This window comes from Odocoileus virginianus, chromosome 10, assembly GCF_023699985.2.
Source record: "Odocoileus virginianus isolate 20LAN1187 ecotype Illinois chromosome 10, Ovbor_1.2, whole genome shotgun sequence".
Classification (NCBI taxonomy): domain Eukaryota; kingdom Metazoa; phylum Chordata; class Mammalia; order Artiodactyla; family Cervidae; genus Odocoileus; species Odocoileus virginianus.
This window is the reverse complement of record NC_069683.1, coordinates 66,647,549-66,671,845: the sequence shown is the minus strand read 5'-3', so window position 1 is coordinate 66,671,845 and position 24,297 is coordinate 66,647,549. Positions and strand designations below refer to the sequence as shown.

The 24,297-nt window shown below is 35.2% G+C and overlaps 1 protein-coding gene across 1 annotated transcript in view; it reads left to right on the top strand.

Moving 5' to 3' along the window:
* Positions 1–18,571, top strand: part of PGR (progesterone receptor) — a 128,650-nt gene extending 110,079 nt beyond the window's left edge. The window contains exon 8 of the mRNA XM_020868858.2: positions 1,754–18,571. Coding sequence (XP_020724517.2) covers positions 1,754–1,909 — 156 coding nt within the window. The 3' untranslated portion in view covers positions 1,910–18,571. The remainder of the gene's footprint in view (positions 1–1,753) is intronic.
* The last annotated feature ends 5,726 nt before the right edge of the window (positions 18,572–24,297 follow it).

Genomic DNA, 24,297 nt, shown 5'->3' with positions numbered 1-24,297 from the left:
TAACAAAAAAGATAAAGATATGACAATGTAGAGAGATAGCAGATTTAGAATAGTAATCCACAGTGCTTCATTTTCCAGTTTGTAGTAATTTCCAAAAGAAAGGATGGAGAAAATCAAGGAGAGGAAATTGCATAAGTGATCTTAAAAGAAAGCTTGTTAGAACTGACGGATATAAATTTTCTGAGCGTAAGGGCCTGGTATACAGACTCAACCCAATTGAACCAAGGCACATTATTGTAAAATTTTAGCATACCCAGAATAAAGAGGGTATCCTAAAATATACCAGTGAAAAAAGAAGCAAGTCACATCAAACCATCAGGATTCAGAATGTTGTAGGACTTCTCAACAAAAAACTGGAACCCAGAAAATAATGGAGAATTTTGAAGGAAAGAAAAATCTTCAAAGAATTTTGTACCAGTCAAACCATCAAACAAATATGATGACATCATGAAAGTATATGCAGACTTGCAAGGTCTCCTAGACCTTACTTACCTCAAATACAACCTTTCTCAAGGGTATCTGCAGGATTTCTTACAACAGAACCCTGGCTTAAGCCAAAGAAGTATGAGATTCAACCCAGGAGAGACGCCAAGCGGTGTCCCAGCACAGTAACTAATGCACAGGGTTTCAGGTTACTAGCACCAAGGGAAAAAAAAGTTAGATTTGAGATATTACTAATTGCATGAACATACTGAAGTAAGTCTTTACAATTCTGTCAGAGAATTTGACTATGGCTTTGTGATAAACATAGAAAAAACAAACAAAAAACCCACAGAAACATGAGGCGATTAGCACTAGCAAAATTAAAGTAACTCATATAGGAAAGGAAATGTAATCCAGCAAGAAACAATAAAAGTCTTTGTAATATAAATGCTAGATATTGATTTAGCCAAAAATTGAGATATTTCTATGTAGAGAATAGGAAGAAGAGAAAGTGTGTGAAGTTGAGGAGATGGGTGTATAATACGAGAAAGCTAAACCCTATTTAATAGGATCTTAATAATGTAAACTTTGGGAAATATAATTTATTAGAAATACAGAGGTAAATATCAAATGACCCAGACTAAAGTAATTCAGAGTGGTTGCATCTGTGTTTTTGCTCCTGTGGGTCTTGCAGTACTATCTGACTTTCAAAAATATGTGTATGAATTATTTTGACAGAATTAAAATTAGATTAAAATGATGCTTTCTTGGCAGCCCAGTGGTTAAGACTCTGTGCTGCCAGTTCAGGGGGCATGGGATCGATCCCTGATTGGGGAACTAAGATCCCACATGCAGTATGGTGTGGCCAAAAAAAAATTAGATTAAAATGAATCAGGTTGGGTTGTTTGTATTGAAATAGAAGAGTCTGCCTATTGTTATGTGGGAAAGGCTGGATTAATAAATAGACTATAAAGTAATTTCATTTATGGAAATATAAATATGAATATTTATATTATTATGCATATATATATTATGCATGTACTTGAGTATGTGTAAACAAAAAACTTGAAATATACCAAATGTTCACACTGCTTATCCAGTAGGATTATAGAATACTTTCATGTCTTTAAATCTTTCTGTATATTAGAATATTTCATCATGTGTATGTAATATTTTATATATTACTCTGGAAGTGGAGGGAGTTTTCATTTCTGTAAAAAAACAACACCTGAAGTATTTCTATTATTAGAAAAATAAGCTGCCATGTTTGCATAGTATAGGAATTTACTATTTTTCTTATGTGTTTCTTATTTATTTGTTAAACCAACAGCTTGTCAAACAACTGCATCTGTACTGCTTGAATACATTTATCCAGTCCCGGGCACTGAGTGTTGAATTTCCAGAAATGATGTCTGAGGTTATTGCTGCACAATTACCCAAGATCTTGGCAGGGATGGTGAAACCACTTCTCTTTCATAAAAAGTGAATGCCATTTTTATCTTTAAAAAATTAAATTTTGCGCTATGTCTGTTTTTTTTGGGCGGTCATGATTATGAGGTCGCGAGTTTTTACTATGTTTTTCTCAGAGCCTTACATTTATAACGTATCATACTGTGTAAATTTCAAAGAAAAGTTGTGAGGTTTAATTGTTTTCCTTTATAAAGCATAATTCAGATTTTTAGTGTTTTTGTGCACCCATATTTTCCTTAAGAGTTTGCAAGGTTAAAACAGTACTAAAGTGATTGTTAACGTTAATCTTATCCATATCATTTCGTATTGTTCAGGTGACATTTTTAACTTTCACATATAACAGATCTACTTTAGAGAAAAGAAGAATCTTACACGTAGAAACAAAAAGCTGTTCTATGTTCTTTCTCTATAGCTCCTTTTGTCTCCCTGATTATATTTACAAAAATGAAACAAATCGGTATGCAAAATTGTATCTTTATGAGTGTATATACTTTTTTGTGAGAAGGTAATTTATAACCTTAGCCGTATTTTCCAAAGGGTTTTTAATGCAAAAAATATATAGAAAAAGAATTTAAAGTTCTTGAAATAGATTGATGCTCCTCAAACTAAGAAAACCAGCTTATATGTTAAGACTGTTTCCCAGATCCAAAACACAGATCTCTAAGGAGGTTATTAAGGAAGGAGAGCCATACCGTTATGACAAGTACATAGTGAGTTTTGCAGTTTTCTACTAGCCTTTTGCAGGGGGAACTGCCCTTTAACAAGGCATTCTGAATTGAAATAGGAAGCCAGAAAGTCTGTGGTCTAACTCCACCCGCTACATCTAGGGCATGTGGAAAGTCACTTATCCTTACCAAGTCTCTATTATATTTCCTCATCTTTAATACTGATGTAATAATAAGTTTCCTGCAGAATGTTCCTTTTGGCCAGAGCTTGTTACTCAGTTTTCACATCAAAGAAGAAAGGGAGGGAGGGTAGGTGAGGAAAAAAAAAAGAAGGGAGGGAAAAAAGAGAAGTATTACTCTTTCTCTACTGAGTGGGCATAGTGGACAAATCACAGTTAAAGTGTTTTCAGTGTCTTTGATCCAGTCTGATATAGTTCAGGAAACATTAAATACTGGCTTCAAATAATACAACCAATAACTAGAAAACACACAATTCACATTGTTATATGAGCTGAAAATATCCCTTTAGGAGACACATGAGTTTTTTTCTGAGGTATCTCTGGACACCTAGGTGTCACTATTTTAAACAGGTCTATGTAAAAAAAAAAAATAGGTGTCACTATTTTTTTTAATTGACCTATTTTTTTAAAAAATACACACACACATATAAAACAGAAAGAACCCCTGGTAAAAACAAAAACCAATCATTTTTTTCCTAAATAAAATAATTTATACCAATTTTAGGCATATATATAATTTTTAACAGTTCAGAAAAACTAGTAGACCTAATTCTTTTTTGAAATTTCTTTAAAAGTGGACATTACCTTATAAATAAAGCAGATTATATATGTTATGCAGATTAATAGTTGTTAATGAGAAAAATTAAAAAAACTTTGAAAATAATATAGGAAACATTTACTAAAGCGTCTGATTTCTTAATGCATTTTTAAATTAGCCATTCCCTTCAACTGATAGATACTTAAAGTTTACCAAGGGGCAATAACATACAATAATCTTAATGAATAATAATATGACCCCTAAAACATGATAAAGTGATTTCATCTGACCAAAAAACCCTGGCAGACCATAATGTTACCATAACTGTTTCTTGCCAATAACTTCTTCCATTTTCAGAATGAATTAGATATAGAGCAACTGTAGACAGTGAATCCTCATAAGGCATTTGAAATAGGGATTAAAACAATTTCTAACCAGGACCCATGGTTTGAGTTCTTTAGGTCCATGTGCCAAACAGGTAATAAACAAATTTCATAATGCTTGGTTATAACATTCAATAAGTGTTTAAACCAAGAATTTCAAATAGTCTTAACTAGTAAAAAAAGGTCTCTTCCTTAGTATGTCTGTCTACATGTCTTTTTCAGTGAATACATGTGTGTTCCAATACAATGCTGACTGCTATTTAGTCTTTCAGAGTCTTAAACACAAACTCATTCTCTCTCCATTCTCCAGGCCAAAGTTATTTTCCTAAAAAGGATCTAATTTTGACATTTCCTTACTGGAAAATATTCATTGACTTCCAGTCACCTACTGCAGTATTTCTCAACTACATATATATAGCTGCACATAACAGTCTCTGAAAGAGTTAATCGCTCAACTGTGTCCGACTTTGTGACCCCTGGACTGTAGGCCACCAGGCTCCTCTGTCCATGGAATGCTCCAGGCAAGAATACCAGAGTGGGTAGCCATTGCCTTCTCCAGGGGATCTTTCTATCCCAGCGGTCAGACCCGGGTCTCCCACAATGCAGGCAGATTCTTTACCGTCTGATCTACCAGGGAAGCCCACTACAGTCTCTAGGAGAGCTTGTTACAATTACCCTTTCCTGGGATCCACCTCCAAAGGTTGTATTTTAATTGGTCCACTCTTCTTACCAATGCAGTGACATAGGAGTCACTCTGAAATGGTGTTCAGACATCGGTTCCTGTAACTTGACTCTCTTTATCCTCCACTGTCATACATTCACCTTTTATTCCAGCCGCACAAGTCTTTAGGGTCAGTCTTCTGCCTTTATTTCCTCCTTTTGATACCAGTCCTATCTCAGCTCAAGGCTCAGCAAAACATCACTTCTGTCGTATCGTCCCTGCATCTTCCAGAGAGTGACTGATTTTCTCCTAAGGTTCCCCAGATTTTGTGCAGATCTGGATTACAATAGTGCATTGTTCTATATTCTTACTCTACTACTAGTCTGAGAGCCACTTTGATGTAGGACAGTCGTGTACCTCGTCGGGGAGTTGAATGACATGTTCTCAGGGTTTGGTGTTACAATTAATCCCATGTGTGTTTTGTTGCATCAGGACATGTTTCTGTGTTCATGACTTGATCACTTTCTCTTCCCATGGCCCCTATCTTCATCTCTTCAAATATCCCACCTTTTCTTTTCCTGCTTTGTGAGTTTTCTCCTTGTATTGACTATAACATAGAAAATATAAGTACATTTTTCATTTAGTAAGAACACACTTTATGCTCCCTGTTCTAAATTTTAAAACAGAGTGGAGTATTATTTCCCTCCCTAAGAAAAATTCCACAAACATAATTATTTCTTAAGAAAATATAAGTAGCTCTAAATTGTATTCTAAATACAATGGAGGTTTGTATTGAAAACCTCAGTATACAAAATTTTCTCATCTCTGATTTCATTCAATAAATATTTATTGAGTGCCTGTTATAGCACAAGAAAATGAAGGTGTCTAAATCCTAGGATTTAATATTTCAAGCTAAGGTTTAAAAAAATTAAAGCTTTTGGAAAAGAACGTGACATCACCAAATGGAAGATATGTTGTAGGCTCTAAATCTTTTCCTCTACAAATTTCTGCTTACTAACGTCCCTGTTCCTATGTAGTTGCATAACTTTTACATTAATTTTATAGGTCATGTGCTTTCTATAGGCTCTAAAGTGAAATTAAATCACAAGAAGAAGGTTATATATTAGATAATACTTGAAGGATACTGAAATAGATTATTGAGTTAATAAAAATATTTCCCTGAAAAAGGTTTGAAAAGCCATTTGGGTCTGAAGCAATTATACCTCCAGTGTCTGTTGTTGCATAACAATTGTGTTTTTATCTTTAAAATAGCACTTTTAAATTAGGCAGTACTATTATATTTCATATTTCACATTAAAATAATTCGTTGCTGCACAGATAATATGCAAATATGGTAGGTAGTATGCTTTCTACAAAAGGAATGCCTTTCAAATAGCCATACCTTGTCAACCTGTAACTTCTAAACAGCTGCAGTGGATAGTGAGTACTGTGTAGTTCAGTTCAGTCACTCAGTCATGTCTGACTCTTTGTGACCCCATGAACCACAGTACGCCAGGCCTCCCTGTCCATCACCAACTCCCGGAGTCCACCCAAACCCATGTCCATAGAGTTGGTGATGCCATCCAACTATCTCATCCTCTGTCATCCCCTTCTCCTCCTGCCCTCAATCTTTCCCAGCATCAGGGTCTTTTCCAGTGAGTCAGCTCTTCGCATCAGGTGGCCAAAGTATTGAAGCTTCAGCTTTATCATCAGTCCTTCCAATGAATATTCAGGACTTATTTCCTTTAGGATGGACTGGTTGGATCTCCTTGCAGTCCAAGGGACTCTCAAGAGTCTCCTCCAACACCACAGTTCAAAAGCATCAATTCTTCGGTGCTCAGCTTTCTTTATAGTCCAACTCTCACATTCATACATGACCACTGGAAAAACCATAGCCTTGACTAGATGGACCTTTGTTGGCAAAGTAATGTCTCTGCTTTTTAATATGCTATCTAGGTTGGTCATAACTTTCCTTCTAAGGAGTAAGCATCTTTTAATTTCATGGCTGCAATCACCATCTGCAGTGATTTTGGAGCCCAGAAAAATAAAGTCAGCTGCTGTTTCCACTGTCTCCCCATCTATCTGCCATGAAGTGATGTGACCAGATGCCATGATCTTGGTTTTCTGAATGTGAGAGCTGATCTAGCCTTGCTCTCCATTTCTCTGCTGTTTAATACTGGATGAGCTGAGCAAGTCTGAGTAAACTGGCCTGTGCCAATTGTTTTGAAATTAACAGAAATGAAAATGAAAAGAAATACACAGGTGTTCAGAAACAGTAACTGCTATTTTTATTTTTTCTTTAAGCCATAGTTCTAGCTATGATTTTATCAGATTAATCTGGTATAGTCTATAGTGAAACCAAGGAATCTAGAAAATGAAGTTGCTTTATTGCTACCTCTGTGTGCATATGAATATTTAATATATTTGATTTGAAATTAGAGTTCAAAGTATTCAGTTGATTTCTTCCTCTGAAAAAAAATATAGTCTTTTGAGCTTGTGGCCTACTTAAACAAAAATCTGAAGAGCCTGTTCCATTCATTATAATACAAAGAATAAAGGTACTGATTTTGACCTTTTTAAAGAAGTATTTCTTTAAAATATAGAGAGGTTGAAATAAAACACAGCCATTCCAAAAATCTATGCTATATAGTTCATGCTCAGATTATTTTTACTGTGGTAATAATTCTGCATAAAGGAACAATGGGTCTGGAAACATAAGGAAGTTATCAGCTCCCTGAAAAACATTCCTGTCCTTAAGGCTACGTTATAAAATTCCCAGACGAGATCTTCATGTCTGCTTTGATCTTGCATCCTTTTGGTAAGAAAGCTATTAAATTTCTAGAGTTTTTGCTTTGAATACCTGAGCAATTTCTCTCATGTGTACTCTTTACGTACCAGATTTCAGAATAGAATATGAATTCTTTTAAATATTCATACAATCTCCAGGGAATTGTGTATAAGTAGTCAAAATAACTTCTTTTTCCATTTTAAAGCTATTTTATTTTTATACTTGAGAACTCACCAACCATGTCTCCATTGATAAAGTTAATGGATAAGCAGACAACCCAAGAAAGGGTAACTACCAGTTGGATATGGGGAATTTTTGCAGCTCTTAAATTTTGCAGGAAATACATAGCCAGAAAATCTCACAGGTTTGCCAAGTCCTAAATTGCTTATCCACACTAGACTAAGCCATGTAATGATTTTAATGAAGATAATATTGCTTGATTTCTGTGGTTTCACTATGTTTGCCCTACTCAAAGTTTAGTGAAAAAGACAGTCTCTAACTCTCCACCTTGCATCCATTATCAATTTTATATACCATTATTCTACACTCTCTGGTCCTTATGAAATTATCAAATTTCACAAATTGAACAAAAAGCAGTAAAATAAATGACTGCTTGCTTCATATTATGGAATCCAATCCAACCTGGATTAGGCCATTTCCATATGAATCCAGAATGTGAACTGGGTCTAGATAACTGCATTCAGGTTGGCCCACGTTCCCATTTAAACTCAGGAAAAGTCCTTACAGACCATCAGTTACTTGGGGCCAATAAAACCTGTATGTCCAGAGTTAGGCATGAGACAGTATGGCCTTAAAAACTTGAAAGAAAAGAGGCTAAATGTAGTTTTCTTTAATAATTTGTCCTCTCTATCATTAGACAAGATTTGAGAATTTAGGGAAGGGGGGCATTGGTGATAAGTTGAAGAGCAGCAGTTCATAGTCGTCCAGCCGCTAAGTCATGTCTGACTCTTTGTGACTCCATGGACTGCAGAATGCCAGACTCCTCTGTCCTCCACTGTCTCTGAAGTTTGCTCAAATTCATGTCCATTGAGTCAGCAATGCTATCTAACCATCTCATTCTCTGCTGTCCTCTTTTCCTTTTGCTTTCAATCTTTCCCAGCATCAGGGTCTTTTCCAAGGAGTCAGCTCTTCTCATCAGGTGGCCAAAGTATTGGAGCTTCAGTCCTTCCAGTGAATATCCAGGGTTGATTTCCTTTAGGATTGAGTGACTTGTTCTTGAAGTTCATAGTGGCAGTGATTTAACATGTACGTTACCTAGATGTCCTATCGCCGAAGCGAAGACAATCTCAAAGGCTTCTGCTCCTTTCCTTGGAGTTGATCGCGCTCCAAGGCAGCGCTCCGGGCGCTTGCCTGGAGGCTGCGCCCCGGCTCGCCCACACCCTCTGCAGCTGTGGAGCTGGAAGAGCGTCACAGGACTGCTGGCTTAGCCCCAAATGTCAACCTCATTTCAGTTTACTGGCTCTTGTTGCTTTATGTCATGCTGACCTTACATGAGTTTGTTTGCTTTCTTTCTACTCACGGAGAGATGGGAAGGCATTACTTTTAGCTTTTGAAAGCTAAAGCTGGAAAGACTTACAGAGAAATGTGAATCAAGCAGCTGAGAAAGCTTACCCTGTCCATTGCTCTAAAGAAAATTAAATTATTAACCGCAGTGTGATATCAGTATCATGGTCCACATTTAGATATATATGAGCAAACTATTTAAATGGTATTGTAATCTTTTGAAATTGCTCTTAATACATCAAACCCTAATATATCCAATTTAGCAAGCATAACTTTTTCTAAATGAAACCTACTTAAAATGTTTTCCTCTTGTCAATTACATATAAAGCTTAACACTTCTTTCTATGAAATATACTTACCTGTGAGTGGGTTTGTTGTTGTTATGAATTATTATAGAAAGCAGTAGTTTAAAACTTTTTGCCATTAAACGTTTACTAACTCCTCCCTCAGGAAGCTAGATTTTAAAGTATCTCCCCACCAAACTGTATTCATATTAAGAAATAATTGTTTCATTTTCTTCACATTTATTATTCAAAGAAATATCAATTAGAGTTGCTGAGTAGCATAACAGTCATGTTCACACTGATTTAATGGGTTTTGTGTAACTTTCACTGGGTAAATGAAAAAAATGTTTTTTTAAATATGTAATAGAAAAATAATCAATGGGCATCTATCATAGCTTTCTCTAAGAGCTTTAAAATTCATGAGAAACACCAGAAGTTTTATGTAAAGTTAATATAATTCATACCATATTCTCATCAAAACAGATATATGCAGCTCTGCTTATTCTCTGTAGGCTAAGAATAGTATCCAATATTTACTTAAAATGGTGAGTCCTATATTTGATATAACTGAGGGTAGAAAGAGATTTTCAAGTGGCAGTCTTTAGAACTCATCATTTTCACCAACTCAGTTTCTTCTTATGAACTCCAATGCGCATTTTCACTTTTTCTGACATATGCACATCCAGAAGAAAAGTCAGAACATAGAGTTTTTTTTTCAATTTTTCATTGAAATTTGGGGAAAAAACAAGAAAAATATAAAAATTCTTCATATTTTGCAAGGAGTAAATACAACTTACAGAAGTGAAATGGCGAAGTACTCTAAACAGTAGTTTTTTCCCCTTTATTATTGAGTGAACAATCATGCTAATGATACAAAACATGAATGATTATCTACAGTGATAACAATGGTAAATGTTAGAAAAATAATCACATACTCTCCAATCATATAAAATAAAGTATTCCCGGAATCTTACTTTTTGATTTTTAATAAAGATGCCCATTCTCTAATTTGAGGGTACATAGTTTAGAAAAAAATCACTGATCTCTAAGTTTCTGTTTAGCTGACAGTTAGGTGTCAACACTTAAAAAGCAGGGAGAGAAAAAGAAGAGGGGAGAAAGAGATAGGGAGAGAGAAAAGAGAGGGGGAAAGAAAGAGAAAGAGGGCAGGAAGGGAAGAATGAAGGAAGGACTACAAGAAAGAAAGAAGGGAAGAAGGGGGGAGGGAGGAAAAAGTTAAGAACAAATTATCTATTTCAACTCTGAAACTAAAAAAAAAAATATTAATAGATTACATTAATATAAAGTAACTGACTCTCAGTTATATATGTTAATAGAAAAAAGAAAAAGCTCTGAAATACAAAAACAAAAAATTGTGGGGATTTTTTGCAAAGTTGAAAAGTCTTACTTTAGGAGTCAGTTTTTAAGTTTATTTATCTTATTTAGGAATAATTTTGTTCTTCACCAACCAGTTACAAACATTACTGTGTTGCATGTCGGTTATTCTACCAGAATGTGGAGATAAGCAATGCATACATTAGACAGCACTCCTACCTTCTCTGAGTTTACAGTTGGATGGGGACTGGACTCGGGTAGATAGATAGTTACAGTGTTGTGTATTGCATGTCACGGTAGAGAAAGTACAAGGAGCGATCAGAGCACATGAGGGGCACCTAGGCTGAATTTAAGAGTGGACAAAGGCATCTTGATAAAAGGTTTCTCAGTCATGATCTAAAAGTGGTTTAATAATTAGTTGAGCATGCAGAATCCGCAAACCCCCAAGCCAGGATGAAAAGAGTATTCCAGGCAGGAGGTAACAGCACCTGCACAGACCTGATGGTGAGCGTACGGGGTGCAGGCTGATGATGAGGCGGAAGAAACAAGGTCCAGGAAATTAATGGTCTTATACACCATGTTCAATCATGTAGTCTTGAAGCCTGTTTAAACAGGAGAGCAGCAGTTGCAGTATTCTAGTGGAAAATAATGGTCATAAACATAAGAGTTGGAGGTGATTATTGCCTCCTCCCTAGTTTTCCAGAGATTAAAAAAAAAAAAAAAAAAAGAATTGACAGAGTTTACGGAAATAGGTAAAGTATGCCGTTTACATTGTCAAACATAGTCAGATGCGTGTTCTGTCACTGTTGAAATTTCAAGATTTTCTTTAAAAAAGATGATAAAAAACTAAGAAATTTAGTATACCAAGTTCTAGAATCCTATCAAACAATCTTTACCCCTCTACCAATATCCTCACCTTTGCACATCTATTAAATCTCAAGATCCTGGTTTTTGCACAAAGGGAAGACTAGAACAGCTTAAGAATCAGCAAATGGGGGAAGAAAGGGAAACTAAGCTGTATTCAGCTAAAAAATAAATAAATAAAGATCTTTTGTATAGATCCTTCTTCAGAAGCTGTTATTCAGTATAGTATGTACTATACTGAATATAGTACGCAAGATAGTATGTACAAAAAATGCTTAGTTCTCTACAAGTAGTCTTGACTTCTTGATGATGTTTTATTCATGAAGACTTCTTTGTGATGCCTTCACAGAGTGAGGGGAGTCGAGGAAGGAGGACTGGTGAGTGAGAGTCGGGAAAGAACTTGGCACATGAAAATAGAGTATTTATTGCCTTTCGTTTCACAGAGCCTTATTTTGAATTACCTCCTGTAGTTTCCATCCAGTGCTGTTCTTCCTTTTCACTTCCACTAACCCGTGACAGCTAGGAAAAGGGAGACACTTACTCGGGGCCGTGGTGCTGGGAAGGGGTCTTCTTTCTCCCAAACCTCACTGGCCTCGCCCGTCCCTCACCACACCTGGTCATCGGAACCCATCACTGTCACCTCTTGATTAAGACACTGGCTCAAAAATGCATCTGTTCTCTTTTGTCCAGGAAGGCAGGGTGCTGCGGCTTGTCTGATTTTGTCTGATTGTCTGACTTGTCTGATTTTGAAGAAATCTTCCATTCCTTCCTGGCTCAGCACATCCTTCTGAGGCCCAGCTGCTTTCCCCATCTGGCTTCTGTGTGTGGTCACCTTTTCTGCGAAGCCACCACCCAGTCGGCACCATGTTGAATCCAAGCTTTCCTGAGATGCTTATAGACTTTATAGCCATGCACAAAAGCCATGGTTTTCTTGGATTTCCCCTGACTTGTCTGGGTGTTCTTTAACTCATCCCACTTCCTTCAAAACTGGGATGCTATCATCTGATCTTCATACTCTTCCAATTCCCTCTTCTGAATCACAGACGCTTCTCACTTCCTCTTCCTGTCTGTTGGAAGCTTCCCCTGGGTCTTAGACTGAATCTTCTGCATCTATTCCTGGGAATCCTTTCTGTTTGAGTCCACCGCTTAAGGATGTCTTTGAGATTTAGAGAATCTTTTTTTTTTTCCCTTGGAAAGTTCCATTCTCCAGACTTGTCTTGCTCTAGATTTCAAGGACCGATTGTGCAGTGAGAAGGTGAATATCAATTTCCTTTAAGTATTTCTGCTGTAACAGTTCTAATTCTTCTTGGAGCAACATGGCTGCTTCCAACTGAGTAGGACCAGGTGTCAAAATGAGAAACACAAAAATTAATATATCTCAATAAATATATTCTTTGGATGTGCTTTTGGAATATGAATTCTTCTGTCAAGAGGGTGACCCTCTCCCTTCCCCTGTACAAGCCTGGTTCTGTGTGTGTGTGCTCAGTCATGTCCGACTCTTTGCAACACCATGGACTGTAGCCTGCCAGGCTCCTCTGTCCATGGAATTACTGGATGATAACAAATGCATACCTATAAAAATTATAGCATAGTGGGCTTGTAATGGCATCATCACACTTATTTTTAATCTAATGCTTTGTACTCACCTGAAAGATTTAGTAGACTTCTTTACACATAGTTGATTTTTACATTTTGTTATGTTGAAGTTGATGAAAAATCCTCTCTATTCCTTGTGTAAAACTAGTGTAATATTTGGCAAGAGATACAAGGAATCATCATTTTCCTCTCTCAAGATCCACACCCCTTTAGGTTTCCATTGCTACTATCCTATTTTCAGTGGATTGTAGTGTTAATACAGAAGATTTATACCTTGAAAGATATTTTAGCCCCTATATACTTCTTGAGTCCAGTTCCACACTCCTAGATCCTCATTTCTAAGTGGAGAGATGATATTTGAAATTCATTTGAGCTTCTTACCGAGAGGATTAGACTCTCCTTTTATGTACGCCTGGCACAGGTTCCCTGGTGATGGTCGGGTAACAAATGCCAAACTAAGAATCAGGAGATAGTGAGCACCTGATGATATAGCTACATACTTATTTTCAGTCTAATGTTCAAAATTCCGCTTTGTTTTTACACTAGAGGTAGACCTCAGAGAAAATATTTTGTGATTCACATGAAAAAACTCAGTCAGTCTGCTCCACTTGACCAGGGGTCTGACATTAAATTGGTTTGTAGTTTGAAAGTGAAAAAAATATGTTTTCCAAACAACAATTTACCACTAATTAATTAGTATTCTTATTACTAGTCTGTTTGAAGTTAAAAATAAACACTTCTGTCTTTCTTAATGAATTAGAGCACCTGAAACCTCAATACAGTTATATACAAGATGCATGAAAATAATCAGTACATTCTATTTTATCAGTCACTTTAAATTTATAATCAACATTTCAGGTTGTATGGTAGTGAATGTGGTAAAGTTATATAGGTTATATATTATATAGGTAATATACTTGACTGTGTGTATGTTTTAATGAAGCAAGGACTGACTCTCAAGACAATTACATTGAACCCCGCTAATTGTTCATGAAGACAAAATGCACTCAACTGTTTTCTAATAAGATTCAATAATGCAGTGTATCACACTGGTGAAGTAAAAGGTTTAATATTTATTATACAAAATATTATTGATTTTCATATGAAATTTAATGTACTTAACATTAAAGTGAAAAGAATGTAATCTAATTGTTAACAAAGTATTTCAGACAATTACTGTGAGTTTGGCTTCATTACTATAAATATAATTTAATACTGGACATATGCAAATATGCTCCTTTGGTAAATAAGTTCCTGTTGAAGTCATACATAGTTGCATAAAAACATTCCCTTGATAGCTCCTTGTAAGATCAAAAAACAATCCTGCTGTTGCTGCTGCTAAGTCGCTTCAGTCGTGTCCGACTCTGTGCGACCCCATAGACGACAGCCCACCAGGCTCCTCTGTCCCTGGGATTCTCCAGGCAAGAATACTGGAGTGGGTTGCTATTTCCTTCTCCAAACATTCCTAGCATCAGTGAAATACGGTGTGAGTATATATTCATTCTTCATTCATAGAACCCCACTGCTTCTGCTTCTTTTAATCTGTGTTGATATCAGTTCCTGTTTATTTAGATCAGGAATCAGTATGCACTCAATAAATATTACCAGTGTTTTTAGCTGCTACTTGAGTAGATGCTGTGCACAGACCTTGTATTGGGAAGGAGTTTTACATATATTATCTCTAGTTCTTACAGTAATCTTTGCAAGTTAAATATTGAGTTCCATTTTACAGTAGAGAAGACAGAGGTTCAGAGTAGTTCATTAAATTTGAAAAACAATTTCTTGCACTATTGCTCTTCAAACAAAGAGAAAAAAGGACATCCTGTCACTTTTTTTCCAAATTAAATTCGTTTTCCTGACATACATATTAAATCTTTTGTAATAGATTTTATTTGAGAAATGAAAAAACAAAATCACGCTTATTAATATATGTGCTGTATGTTTAAGCCTCATGAAGGTGATTGGCTTTAGAATTTTGACTAGAAGTATAAAAAGCTTCTGGAATGGGCAGTCACTTTTCTGGGGAAACCAAAATATGAATAACCTCGATTTCCCAACATTATAGCCTCTGTTCAGGAATTCATCAAATATCAAAAGAAGCTCAACTCCTCCCCTACCAAATTTATTACTAAAGATTTAAGTCAGATTTAATCACTGGAAATTATATGTAGAGAAAGACAGATAGAGATTTGTGCAAGCAGTTAATTGACATGGTCTGTGTAGTTGTAAAAACGGGTCTTTTATTGATAGAGAAATAACTTTGGATTGAACAGTTCACTGATAGCTTCTAGGTCTTAAAAATTACTAGAATGCAGTGCCTTTTGAAATATATACATATTAAGGTATATTTTAAAATCCTACTCAAAGTGAAATTAGGGAGTATAATATACCTCCTTAAAAGTCAGAGTTTCTTGATTTGTAGCCTCAGGGTGGCTCCAAGTGCCTTGGCAATGAGTGCTTTTTAGTGGTCAGAATTTTGAGGATATATTCTCAATATTTCCATTATTATATTTACTAAGTGGTTTTGATAAATTGATGCCTTAGTGCCTGTCCTACTTCAAATATCTTGCTTTATGTTTTAATCCTTATGTACCAAAAGGTTAAGATAAATAACCATCTAATCTTTATTTAAAAGTAAGAAGACAGATATAGACACAAAGTATTTTTGTTGAAAATTACTTAAAGTTGTACCATGTTCTAGATAAAGAGAAACAATTGTGATAAATATAAAATTATTCATAGAATTCATATTTAAATTTTGAAATTCTTCCTGAATTTATTGACGGTTTTAGCGGAACTGCATGATGAAATTGTTTCTTTTAAGTAAGATTTAAATCAGACCAATGTGGATGATATGGAATAGAAGAAATGTTTTTATTTGTCAGACTTATTTTGTTTTTCACAAATTTTACACATTTCCTAATGGTGACAGTGACTTAAAGATGTACTCTTCTTGCTGAAACATTATATAGTCATAAATAATTTATCAAAAGAAAGAATAATTTTAAGAATTTGGATCAATGTCCAAAATCTATTAGATTTTTTGTGAAATTTTTATAGTTTAGAAGCCATTATTACAGTTATTCAAGTTATTAAATGACATTTAAATTATTGAAATTCTGCATAGTAAGAAATTCATATTATCTAAATTCCCACAAAATGTGAGAAAATATAGAAAAGGTGGAAAATCTGTAAATTATGCAACAAAATTTAAGCTGAGGGTAGAACTACTATATTCACATTAACTGAGCCATGATATCTACAGTTAACTTGGTCAAATTTCGGAATTTCGGTTGAAGTATGTTGTTCATTTATTAAAGGATAATTATCACTAAGAATTTCTAATAATAATAATAATAATAATGACCTGGTTGATAAAAGGTAAACATGAAGTGAACCAAAACATGCATACTTGTTTATCTCCTAAATAGAGGTCTAAGCACTAGTTTCAAATAGTTCTTAGGATTGCCCAAATACATGTAGAAAAAACAAACAGCAGTATTGCACTTAGTTTTAAAAGATTCGTCACTTCCCTAAAATGTAATGCTTTGTGATCATAGTATCTGTCTCCAATTCTTTGAAGCACAATGTCTTCACCTATCTAGCAGAGAATATTTCAACAAAGAGCTCTGCTTTTAAGTGAGATGTCTATAAAATTCCTTCGCACACTGTAAAACACTATACAGATATATTTTTTCTAAGAAATAGATAAGCACATGCTGAAAATCCTTAATAGCTACAACATATATTTTATGATGTAGGTAGTTAACATTAGTAAATCTACCTTTGATGGCCAAACAAATATGATTTTTGATGACCAAACCAATGAACTCACTGATATAGCTCCTTATTTGTTGAAAAGCCATAAAAGTGGAAATCCTCACCCCGCCAGTGAGAATGCTGATCGGGCACAGACGCAGGGAGAGCAGGCAGTGTGTGGAGTCCCACCGGGGGCTGGGCCCCCCAGTCCTGGGTGGACCTCCAGGCTGCTAAGCTCAGGCTTGAGCTTGTGCACCTGCTCATTCTGCTCCACCACGACCTGTCACAGGCGATTGCTAAGAGGGCTTCTTCTTAAAAAAAAAAAAAAGAATGTTGTCCAAAATGGTTGTTTGCACATCCGTGAATTTTTCTTCCTTCCAAATGGAGACTCATGTTCATGACTACTATTTAAAAGGACTTCATTTAAAGCACATTTTATGAAAATAAAATAATTCCATGTTTAACGTTCACGTATACTTAATATCTTCTCTGCAAGTAACTCAGTGTTTTTTAATAACAAATATGTTTTCACAGTGAGGAAACCGGCCCAAGTAGAGGTGATTGGGGACAGGAAGAAGTTATTGTTTGTTTCTAAATTATCTGAGTTGGCCATCTAAGACTCTTGTCTGGTGGTTCATTTTACCTTTGCTGTGGAGATACAAAATAAATTTCTTCCAAAAACGAAGAAAATACTCAATTCAGAGGCTATTCATATTTACATCATTTTTCATATTTTTAATAACTTTCTTGCATAGAATTAAGTTGCATGTATCATGTGGAACTATAACTCTAACTTATTGCAATGTCAAGTTATCTATACCGAAGTAGGGCTTTTGTTGAAAGTATTCTGGGATGCAGAATGTCTCAACTCCACATACATGCCTGACTGCAAGCTCACATACACAGCAATCTAGAGAAAGATGTAGCTAAGTTCCTTTTACAAGAGAAAACAAGGGTCATCAGTGCAGGCTAAAATACAGTGCAGGCTAAAATACAGGCTAAAAAACTTGTGTTCTACGCTGTGCTCTGACACTTCTTACTGCGCCAGTGTGAGTAACCTAACAGTTAGTTACCTGTCTGAACCTCATTTTCCCTATCTGAAAACTGAGGACATATGATATACAGGTATCTCAAACGTTTTGGAACTTACAGTTCTGTTCACTGTATTGTAGACTCTTTAACTTTGCCTTTTCTTTACATTGAAATCTAGACAAAAGTAGTTCAATCTAACTTTTAACAGATTTTTAATTTGTATCTTGGCTTTGTTTAACCTCATGCAATTTGAACTTGAGTGTTTCCATTTAATTTTTGAAAAAAATGAAAGGAAAACTTACTCTTTATTTCCTAAACATCTGTCAATAATCTGAAAATTATGGTACTTACAGAAATTTCCCCAGAGTGATTTTTACCCTCTCAGTTGTAAAATTGGATACCTATAGCATATAACACTAATGAATCTTAAAATATTGACTTCTGATATTTTCAAACCTAATGTATGTTTCCTGCATTAAAACCTCCTTTTCTGTACTTTATTGTCAGTAAATTCTAATTCTCTGAAATAACACCTTGGTTCTGAAAACAAATTATGTTTTCCATTATACTTTCTTGCAGTTGATTTTAATGATATAATTCAAAATGTTAATTTTCATTTTAATTCTTCCCAGTTATATTCATATAATCCTATTGTTGTAACTGCTTAAAATAATAAGCAAATAGCTTTAAACCATACCCCAAGGATAAATGGTTTAGATGGGAATACAGAAGTCATTTTATTAAATCCAAGTTAATTGTGAAATAATTTCAACTGAAGATTAACAGTGTGCATGATAAAGGTAAACATTATTTAAAAATCATCTTCAAAATGTGTATTTCAAATTGATAGTGTCTTCTGTATTAATTTGAAAGTCATTATGTTTTAATTGTTCTCTGAATCAGTATATTTTTCTATATGGAATTTTTGAATGACATGAAAAGAACATTGTATCTCTAGAGATGTATAAGTTAATTCATCTTGTAATAAATAGAAATTTATCATTTAAAAAACATTACTGTTGAAATGTGTTATTACTGCTGATAGATTTTACTCACTTCTGCATATCAAATTCATTATTTTAACCACATTCCAAACATCACAGTCTAGTATCTAAATTGATCCTCTTGCCCAGATATATGTTGTACTTGAATTATCTTTTTAATTATATATGTAATATGTTTCTTCCCTTTTTTCTCTCATTATACTGTTTAAGGTGATTTAAAGCAAAAGTATGTTCAGAGAGTCATAGGATGTTAGAGTTACAGTGGCCTTTAAAATCTCTGGTTCATGAGTTCTGTATCTGTGGTTCAAGGAGTGGCTTTGAGGCAGCTTAAATCCCAACACAGTCTGTGTATAATTTTAGTGTTCATATATACATGTGTTTTCCATTGCTTTCATTAACTTTTTAACTCAGCAACAACAACAAAAATTTGTAAGGAAACAAATCAATTCTACCACCTCATTTTGCAAATAAAGAATCTGAAGCTCAAATGAGTGCACCAGTCATCCAAGTTCATAGAGGTTGTGAATGTAAGAGTTGGACTCAGGTACCAATTTCTAGGTTGACCACTGAATGTCACCGATCAGGTAGAACTCCCCGCAGAGGTGGGTTTTCAGCTGATATAGAGGCTGGAAAATTGCAAGTTCCCTTTAATTTTTGTTCATATAGATTTGAGTTAGTGAATTTAACCTCCCATTTCAGTTAGCATCACAATATTATTATGATACAACTGTAAGATAATTATCATTTTCTATCCATATTTTATGGATTAATATGTGTAGCAATAAAATATGGATTTTTTTGAAAAATTGAAATGAATTTCTCATATTTCTGCAGATAAATGAAGTTGTTTTGGAACATGTTAAACTTCTATCATTCTTTTTCTCAACCAAAAACAATGATAAAATGATAGAAGTAGGCATTTCTGCTCCACTGATGATTATCTTGGACCTATTCATCAATAAATGTGTGAAATCTTTTACTTTCTTGTTTTTCAGGCTAAAAGAGAGACAAAAGCAAAGATCAGAATAAAGTTTAATGAAGAGTTTATTAGTTCTAGAAATTTGTAACTTATCTACATCTCTCATCACTAATTTGCACAAAATTCAGTAGAGTGATTTCATATATAAAATGAATAAGTGAATGATCTCTGTATGTATTTTTTGCTTTGAAATATTTAAAATCACAGTTTTGTAGACCTGGAAGAAGAATGAAACTGCATTACCTTCCATAAGTGACCAAGATTAAAAAAAAAAGAAGAAGAAGAGGAAGAAGATGTAGGTTGTCAACTAAATGCTTGATCCAATGACCTTTTTTATTTTATTCCTATTTTAATGAATGAAGGTCTATTAATAAATTGACTTAAAATGATTAGGGGGGAATGAAATAGAAAACATTTCTTCAGACCATATAAGGACCTGAAAAATGACAAGATGGAATGTTCCTCACTGTTCCCAAGAGATTAACCAATATACATCAAGGTTATATCATGTGCCATTCAAGATCTTAAAGGGTTATCTAAGTAGAAGACAAAGTCCATGCACATTTAACTTACGATCTTCTTAGAGCTGAGGAATACTGCACACATGAGAAAAACTCAAGGAAATTTATGCCATTTTATAACTAAATCTTAAATCATAGGTTTCAATTCTAGTGTTATAATTCAGGGAAGAGAGAGTGGTTAGTGTAACCCAGAGGAACGTAATCTGGAGTTGAGTCTGTTGGGCTTGGAAAAGCTGACAAAAAAGGAAATAGCAAGTCAAAGTGGTAGCATGAAATGCTTCCTAGTTGCAAACTTTTGACAAAGTCCTTCCAGAACAAGGGCAATGAAAAAGCCAATGAACATAGAAGTGCTTGAGTATCTGAGAACTTCATATTATGAAAACAGTGAAAGAAGAGGCCTAAGACAAGTATCTTAAGTAAGAAAACTACCATGGTTTGACAGTGTCATTAAAAAGATGTTAAATAAATAAGAAAAATAGGAAAGATTATTGAAAGAGAAGACTTAGGACTTGAAAAAAGAATTAAACTGTATTATCACATGAAAAATGTCACAGTAAATAAATCTTGTCCCCACAGTCATCTGCGAGGGCCTTTCATTTTAGGAATTATTTAATAGCTAATTCTTCCTCAAAGTTCTGTTGCTATTATGACTTATTTTTATGTTTCTTTTCCAAATAAGAATTTCAACATCTGAGAAACACAAACCCAACTATGTCAACAGAGCAGCCACTCACTTCGCAAGCTACTCAAAGAGAGACAGAAAAAGAGCCTGAATACGTGCTGGAGGTTGGAGGGAGGGTGGGTGAGTTGATCCCACAGCAGACTGTGGTCCGTTGTGGCGTCAGAGTCCTTTCATTGCCAGGAGAGGCAATTGAAAGAAAAGGTAACAAATCAGCTTCTCAATGACATTAACAAAGGTCTCAGCTTCCTATGTGCAGTACTTCTAACACTCCTCTTGTTCTAGCTGTGACGGTCAATGACCATTCCCATGAATCTTTGTGTGTTTATATCAGAAGGACAATGTGAACTTTGGCAAGGGAAGTGGCTCTGGGTTAGCTGGGCTTCTTAGGTAGTTACTGTAAATACAATTGAAAGCTAGCTAATTTTACACTATTGCTAAAGAATGAACACGTTTATTAATGGCATCCAAAGACTCAGAAGTGATCCCAGGGAGCGCTGTGAAAGCAGAGCTTTGTCTTTTGCACGCACACTGCTACTGTGTCTCTGCCATTTCCCTTACGGCACCTTCCACGTGTCTGCAGGGGCTTCAGAAACTCAGTCAACCCCAGGCACACGAGCCGCCCCCAGCCCAGGTATTTGCTCTATATACCTGTCCACACTCACTCCCTGCAAGTCCACTCAGAGAACTACTTCATAGGAAGCAACTGATCAATTAATAGTCTAAGAAGTAAATAAATTAAAAAATATATACCTTCTTATCACATCTATTCCATAAAGGAAAACATGTCCTATCCATAGGAAATAGTGTGATTTCTGTACTAGGCATAGGCCTCTTGGGAAGAAGTTTCCTGGATAGTGAGGTCTTGGAATTTAGTTTAATAAAAAGGTATTTTTGAAAGGATTGCATTTTTTGCTGATGAGGGCTCCTATGGCTAGAAATAGTCCAGAGTAATGAAGGTCTAACATCTCTCCAGTTACTGCTATGAGAGAAGATGCAAATACTTTCCGATGAGATTAAAACTGTTAACACAAGTGGGCCCTGATAACACTTCCGCATAAATGTGTATTTATTTCTTAGGGTCTGTTGGAGATCTTGAGAAGTAAATAAGACAATAAATGTGTTAGAGTCCACAATTCATGTTTATTGTTGTAAGTGTACAAACATCTTACAAATAATGGATTTTAGGGCAGGAAAGGACTGGGACCATTCCTCTTTGCCCTTTGAGTAAAAATCTTAAAACTTTCAGAAGTTTCAAAGGAAACGAAAGTGAAACCCCTTTTTTTTTTTTTTTTTACCTTGGCAGATTTGTGGGTGTTATGAGCTGGGTTTTGAAGGGAACAGTATGGTTTAGAGTGAATCAGTACCCAGCTGAGTCCCATGGGTCCAGCCAGCACCTGTCATTTACTCCATCCCTTGAACTGTCAATGTGCTCTGTTTTTTGTTGTTTTGTTTTTTTCCTTCTTAAAAGGTCAAAAAGAGGTGTTCAACTAGAAATATGCTTTTTAAGAGTACATTAATTCAGGTAATACTTGCATTCTACAACATAAAGTTTTAGCACATATCAATTGTGCATGTAAGTAAGCAAGTTGTACCACTAAGACATACTAAATCAGGTATAATTCTTAAATTTAAAACAGGTGAAGAGAAATAAGAACAATGAAATCAATGGTAACAATTTCCCATGAGTGTCCTCCTCTGCTTTGCTATTTGTCTTTTAAGTCTTTTATATCCTTCGAGGACGGAATAGAAATCTCCTTTCCTAGGATGATTTCCCTAATCCTTTCAGTAAGAAACAATGTCACCTTCCTAGGAAGACCTTTCTTAGTGTGGTGGCCACAGAAGACCAAGAAACTCTGGAGAGGCTTTGCTGAGAGACAGGGGCAAGCACTCGCCAGTCAGTTTTGCTTCTCAACATCACTGCCTCTTTCGTTACAATATCCCAGGAAATACCTATTGTGCTCTATGGAAAGGTTTTAATAAATGAGAGTCTTATTAGTTTGTTTAAAATTTTATAAAGAAATTTTTAAAAATTAAAATCCAAATATTTTAAGCTGTTCCTTCTTACTTCATACTATTTATTCTACTTATCTATTAATAGTATATTTCCTATAGGACTATCTTTCATTTTAAATAAGACTCGGGTATCTTTGAGATTTAAAGCACCAGGAATAAAAACAAAATAAGTATTAAATCTTTTAATGGAACATGAAAAAGAATATATATATATATGTATATATGTATCACTGAAACACTTTGCTGTACCGCAGAAATTGTAAACCAACTATGCTTCAGTAAAATTTTTTAAAAAATAAAAAAAAACACATAATGACATAGAAGTAGTAATTCAACTTCTCCCCTTAAATAATGCCTATGCATTCTTACACCGTTAGAATTTAATTTAGCATGCCTTCTTCACTTCTTCAAGCAGCAGCTGACATATTAATAATTGCTCATGTTTGGATTGACTTCTACCATTTGAAAAGCTTACATAATCACTGTCTTCATGTGTCATCTGGAAAAGTATCCCTGATGGAAGGCAAGAATTTATTATCACAACATTTTTGAAGTACAGAAAACGAAACTCAGAAAGCTGTTCCGCCTCATCCAATGGTAACGAGCCGAGCATGAGAAGGAAAAGCTTTAGTCCCTCTCCCAGCCCATTCCTCTCCCCTCTTTCAGCTCCAGGTTTGCCTACGGTTAGACTAGCCTCTTCTTTGTTGGAGCAGGTCAGTCTGGAGAACAATCATAATTCTATTCTTAACATTCATAGAGACGCTGGCTGCCAGTCAGGCTGCCCATGTGATTTAATTTTTAAATTTAAACCATTTTCTAGAATTTTTTTAAAAACCGTGTGAAAAGCTTTGAACAAGCATACCTAGCACTGTTGTTTTCCTCCACCATTAAATGAAGGTTTTGAAAGTCTGGTATTTAAAACTATATTTATCCTATTCATCTATGTTATCCCACCCAGCAGTGGGATAGCTAGCAGTGCTAGCAACATGGAAGATTTTTATTTAGTATTTTTGATTCTCATCTGAGAATGCCTACCTATTAAATTTGCATCTTGTAATGCATTTCTAAGACAAGTCACTTGATACAACCAAGAAACCCAGCACACATTAGGCAGTTCTGGTATCATGATTAAGAGGAAAATTATCATCAATATTGGTGGAAATTATGCCTTAACTAGGGCTAAAAGAAGCAACAAGAATGTAACTTCCCATGAGAGGCACTAGTTATGAAGAAAAAATAAAGACTTCTAAACTTATACTTTCTTATTATTTGTTGTTGTTTATTCACTAAGATGTGTCTGACTCTTCTGTGACCCCTTGGATTGTAGCCCACCAGGCTCTTCTGTCCATGGAATTCTCCAGGCAAGAATAATGGAGTGAGCTGTCATTTCCTTCTCCAGGGGATCTTCCAGACACAGGGATCAAACCCAGACCTCCTGCATTGCAGGCGGATTCTTTAAGGTCTGAGCAACCAGGGAAATAACCCTTTCTTGTTATTACAGTTTCTTAAATTCATTCCACATCTGTAAAATTTAGATAAT